This window comes from Frankliniella occidentalis, unplaced genomic scaffold (genome assembly GCF_000697945.3).
Source record: "Frankliniella occidentalis isolate FOCC.00 unplaced genomic scaffold, Focc_3.1 Scaffold47, whole genome shotgun sequence".
NCBI lineage: Eukaryota > Metazoa > Arthropoda > Insecta > Thysanoptera > Thripidae > Frankliniella > Frankliniella occidentalis.
Genome location: NW_026267177.1, coordinates 614,248 through 619,429, shown reverse-complemented (window position 1 = coordinate 619,429; position 5,182 = coordinate 614,248). Strand labels below are relative to the sequence as shown.

At 50.0% G+C, this 5,182-nt stretch overlaps 2 protein-coding genes across 7 annotated transcripts in view; both read right to left on the bottom strand.

Annotated features, from left to right (window-relative positions):
• Positions 1–1,950, bottom strand: part of LOC113207872 (glycogen synthase kinase-3 beta) — a 60,538-nt gene extending 58,588 nt beyond the window's left edge. For 2 of the 6 annotated variants that reach the window (XM_052267120.1, XM_026424609.2), the window contains exon 1: positions 1,231–1,503. Coding sequence is in view for 4 of the 6 variants with exons in the window: in XM_026424609.2 (XP_026280394.1) it covers positions 1,231–1,267 (37 nt within the window). In the remaining 2 variants the exon portion in view is untranslated. Of the gene's footprint in view, positions 1–981; positions 1,114–1,230; positions 1,504–1,561 lie in introns of those variants that run through there. The other 4 variants (XM_052267116.1, XM_052267118.1, XM_026424610.2 and 1 more) reach the window with 4 other exon arrangements.
• A 640-nt stretch (positions 1,951–2,590) lies between these two features.
• On the bottom strand, positions 2,591–4,407 carry LOC113207832 (uncharacterized). The gene is made up of 2 exons (XM_026424553.2): positions 3,878–4,407; positions 2,591–3,771 (listed from the first exon to the last, which is right to left on the bottom strand). The coding sequence occupies exons 1-2, from the start codon at positions 4,394–4,396 to the stop codon at positions 2,752–2,754; spliced, it is 1,539 nt and encodes a 512-aa protein (XP_026280338.2). The 5' UTR covers positions 4,397–4,407; the 3' UTR covers positions 2,591–2,751.
• Between the last annotated feature and the right edge of the window lie 775 nt (positions 4,408–5,182).

Below are 5,182 nucleotides of genomic sequence, written 5' to 3'. Positions count from 1 at the left end.
ATTTCCGAAAAACAATTGAAGGCTTGTTATGTTCTGGCTTGTTCTTCCTGGTCTTCTTTATACCAATAAAATACCTCATTAACTAAACAGTTACAGTACAGGCAGTCACATATGTTTTTCAACACTGGAAAAGGGTCAAAAATATCCATCAAATATTGAACACAATAAAAATGACAATTCTTATTGGTTCTTTTTTCATGTTTTGGTTTTTTAAGGGAATGGGTATGTGTAAAAATTATACATTCAACTACCAGTACACTAAAAACAAATATGCTGAAAGTAATGATTTTAATAGCAGCTGACACTTCGATTCAAACCACACAAATTACTAATAAAAGAAAAATCTAATTGTGTAGTGTAACGCAAAACTCGTATTGACAACGCAAGAGGAATGTTAACTGTAACAGCACAAAATGAATAAAATTGCATCCTTGAAATTAATGCATACATTTTAAAATTTGACAAGCTAATGAGATCAGATTTTTAAAAAGTAATTATTATAGGGCACTGAGGATGAAATAAGTAGACATAGGTTAGGTCTGGAAGGTCTTTGCCATATATGGACAATTGGAGGACAGCTGATCCAGCCTTGATTGACCTGTGTATCAAAATGCATTATAACTAGATAATAATAAAGACACAAGTTGATCTAGCTCAGCAAAAGATTGGTAAGACACAAAACAACCTAGAACAGTAAATTAAAAAGAACATTTTGATCCACTATAGAGCAAAAATATGGTATCTCTGGGGTCAGTGGTATGAGATATTATAATGATGTCACGGCCAGAAATTCTCCTAGCCAACATTTTATTTGAACCAATAAAGAAAATAAACTGGATACATGCCGACAAAAAAAATTCTGACAGCATTGTTAACGACAAACCGTACACCAAGGATAACTAATGGGAGGCCTAACCTATAATGCAGACTACCCAAAGGCAAGAAGGGGCTTGAGATTTCATAAAAGGGATGGCTTCATACCTTTCCTCATGGGGCCGAGATGTGCACCTGTCCAAAGTATCATACCCAGTCACACAAAAAATCACTTATTCGTGAAGAACACTTGGAAAAAGGTTATAATATAACCCGAGGAATGGGCCCCCAGGCTGGCCTAGGCAACAGCCAATTTGACCTATTGAAGATGCCAATAGTTTTTTGCATGTTGGCCAGGGCCCTCTCGATGCCCAGCGAACGGAAAGGTCATTCAATGTAAATAGTGCAGTGACTTACCAAAGGAACGGCCACGGGGGATGAATGATTTGAACATCTGTAGCCAAGAACCGCGGGCTAGGCTAACCTTTCCTGACAACCTCCTGTGGCCCCGCGAGCAGCCACCTTCCTCTCCGTGCCCCGCCTGTCCGAGCTCCCTAATTGGTTGACAAGCGCGCGAGGATGACCACCGTCGCTAATCGTGATTACTCTCCTCATTCATTAGATGAGCACGAATAAGGGCGAGGGACGGGCAGCATTTCGTATTCGGATACCATGAGCAGCCATATTTGAACAGGGGCAGGCCAGGCCTAAACGACGACACTACAGAACACGGTTCACTTTTACTTACTGGATACTCTCATGCCTCCTAATGGGGGGTTGTTGGGCTGTCTGCTTCCTTCTGCAAAGGAAGTAGTTCGGGGCCGTCCACTCATGTCTGGAACTCCCAACATAAGTCCATGGACTTGGAAATATTCACATAATCTGAGAACACCCTTGCACTCTCTGTACACCAAGTGTAACTTCCAAGTCGATCTTCACGGCGAACGTTTTAGGTCATGAAACGGAGTCTTTTCACACCCAAACAAAGTCCACGTATTTTACACTATGTACACTACAAAGAAAACTCTACATAAAATAAGTTAGGTACATAAAACCACCACTAAAACCACGAAAAGTTCATTTCGGATGCCTCAGACATTGACCCATTCGGGGAAACTTCGTCGGCCAATCAAAACCATTTTCCATCGTCCGGAGATGCCCGAACGTGACGTCACGAGGCGACCCCTACGTCAACCAACATGGCGGCAGGGCCCACAATGCAACGCGGCCAATGCGGGAAACAAGTGAGCGTCGTCCTGCGCAGAACGGCGGGGCGGCCAAAGGACCAGCCAACACTGCATATTACGCAGTACTCTTTCTCAAAAGAGATACAAAACTAAATGGGAAACTAGGAAAGGTGGCATATTATGCGAACATGAAGAAATACCTCGGTTGACACTCGACCTTTTCTGATGGGGACTTATTTGTCTAGTTAAGCACATCTTAAGCCATGCTGCTTAACTGTCTTAACCGCCCCCGTCTGTGAAAAGCACATTCTTTTGCCAGCATATTGATTGATATAACAGCAACTTGTAACTTAAGTTTTCGAGACTTTGTTTTTCCATTGATTATAAACAAAATTATCTAGTCATTTTGGTTAAGTGTGTGCGGAGGCCTAGTCTGTGCTTTTCTGATGTTCAGATGGCACAAGTAGCGCCATCAGTCGGCAGTAAAAGGAACCTGCGCGTTAGGTTAGTTTCGGTGTCGGCCGAGAGAGACCTCTCAATACCCTCTACAATAGCGGGAAATTTAAAAGATGAAGTCGCACAGCAACGTATACAGTAAGTAATCGTGAATTTATTCACGGAGAAAAGAAAAGGGTTCACACACAGCACTTCCATAGGCACATTTTTATTGAGCATTCTTAAACTTACACAATGAAAAAGACAAAATTGGGAATAAATAAATAAAATTAGACAAGGTTTTGTTGGTTATCGCTTAAAACACTAATGACGACGAGTACCGGGCAGAAAACTTTGCCTTGGGGGTAACGTCAACCCTCCTTTGATTCTCGGAGTCGTCTTCGAGATGCTTGAGTTCAGCTGGCGGCGCCAGCACGTTCCGGATGGCGAAGGGTTCGCTGGCGGACTTCTCGGCGCAGATCTCTGCGATCTCAGCGTTGCCGCCATAGTGGGCTTTGCCTTGCAAGACGGCGTCAAAGTCGGGGGCTCCCTGCACACGCTTGCCTTCTTCGTCTCCAACATCCAGCGCCGCGTTTAGGTCCTCGGCCGTGGCGTACTGACGACACCTTGCCGGAGGAGAGGTGGCTTCCTGGACGGCATCCTCGGCGGAGTCCATCGCATCCCCTTTCGATACGTCCTTGGAGACGGACTCAGCATGGCTGCTGTGGCTACGCGCTATCCTCTTCAGGTCGGCGTCAAAGTGGATGTCCCCGTCAGCGCGTCGCCAACTGCGCACGATGTCGTCGGTAGACACACTAAGCAGATCATTGATGGCGTCCGAGTCCCCCACCGTGCCGTCCAGTTCGTTCTCGTCCTCGTCAGACGGCGTATTACGCTCACTGATCTCAGAGCTCGAGCTTCGAAGATCAATGAGATTCGCATAATCCGGAAACATTGTCGGGGGCTTGGTTGTCGAGGTCGTGGTCGAGGTGTCTAGAACAAAGGAGGGTTCTGCCTCGGTGTCCCGGCCAACGGAAGCGGTCTTGTTGTCGACGGGGGCCTTGTAGCGGATAAAGAACACCTCGTGCTTGCTGGGAGGACGGGGCGTCGTGGTGGGCGGGGCTGGCACCTCTCCCTTGGGCACCAGGACGTAGATGAGCGTCTCCACATCCACCCTACGAGTCGTCGTCTCCACGGGGGGTGAGGGGGTAGGTGGTTTGATGACAATGATCTTGTAGTGCTTGCGCGGCGGGAGCGACGGCGGTGCGGGCATCGTGGGCGCCCTCTCGTCAGCGGCCAAGTGAATGTACACGTCCTTGCTCACTTCGGGCGGCATCTGGGGAAAGGGAATTACATTACAAGTTATTTTAATAAAAAAAAGCATGCGCCATCGTAGCTTGAAGGTAATAATTGAGTGTTTCCTGACACTTTCGTCAGCATACCTCGTACGGCAGCGGCGGCGGCGGGGGAGGCGGCACCAAAGACATGCGGCGGTTGAACAAGCTTCTGGCCTGCACTTGGGGGAAGCCCGCCGCGTACCGCCCGAACCTGGAGGACGCCCTGGTGAACAGCTCGTTGAGCGAGTCCTCCACTTCCCGCCGCTGCTGCTCGATGCTCCGCCCTTCCTCCCGGATCGCGTCGGCCACCGCGTCGCGCGCCGCGTAGGTCATCGACGGGGTGGCCACCGGCGGCGGGGCGGCGCTGCTGGCGGCAACCTCCGGCACCGGGGGCAGGAGGGTGGTAGCCGCCTCCAACGAATCTTGTGTGGTGGAGGCGGGCGGCGGCGACTCCGTCGTCTCCACCGTGTTGGGGGTCACCGTGGTGGCCAGACCCGAGGTCATGGCCTGGGCCTCGGGCATCAGCGCCACAGCGTGGCCGTCGATGCACTTCCTCATCGCCCTGCTGGATGGTTCGGGGTCGGCGCGGAGGTACATGGCGCCGGTGTTCGCAGGCTGTAACATGAGGGGAAACAAGAACTTTAGAATGTGAAGGTGGAAAAATAAAGGTAAGTTGTAGCGTAAGCGCGACCGCATAGCGACCGCAAAGTTTTTTAAACACTCGTGGATGTGCCGAGATAAGATCACCACGCTTTCGCTTTTAAGTTGCCACCACAATGAATGTTTCACCTGGCAACGCTAATGACAGCGCTTGCTACGAGCTCGGTAGGCCAACCCGCCAAACAGCCGCGTGAAGACGGCGGCCCGCCCTGAGCGCCCCACCGAGTGCACGTGTACGCAGGCCCACGTGTATCCACAAATTAGCCTATATGCTCCAGCTCCGCCCGGCGCAGGAGCTGAAGGGTGGGAATAGATTTGAGAAATATATGCACCAGGCCCGGACCGCAAGACTGCCCAAGCATGAAGGAGGCGCGTCTTTTTTCTTGTCGATTCTTGAAAACGCGACGGGTCTATTTTTTTCTACAGGGGGGCTGGTGCAGTGCCTTCCATCCATCAGTTGTGTTATGGGCGTCTTGATGAGCGTTAATTAGATAGCGTGAGTCTCTTTGGCTGAAGCTGCGGCCTAGAGTGTGTGTGAGGGGGAGGGGGATCTTTCGCTCGGGTAGACCAGGCCAGTCCCTAAAACTGAAAAAAAGACAGAGAGACCATAATGCGGTTTACGTTGGCCAACGTGAAAGTCCAGTGGGGCAGCTATGCATGCAGCCCTGCCCAGACAGTTGTAACACCCGGGGCGCCGGTTCCGGGTCATGGTCATGGTCCGGAAGATGAAACGGCGCGTCGTCGTGGAAT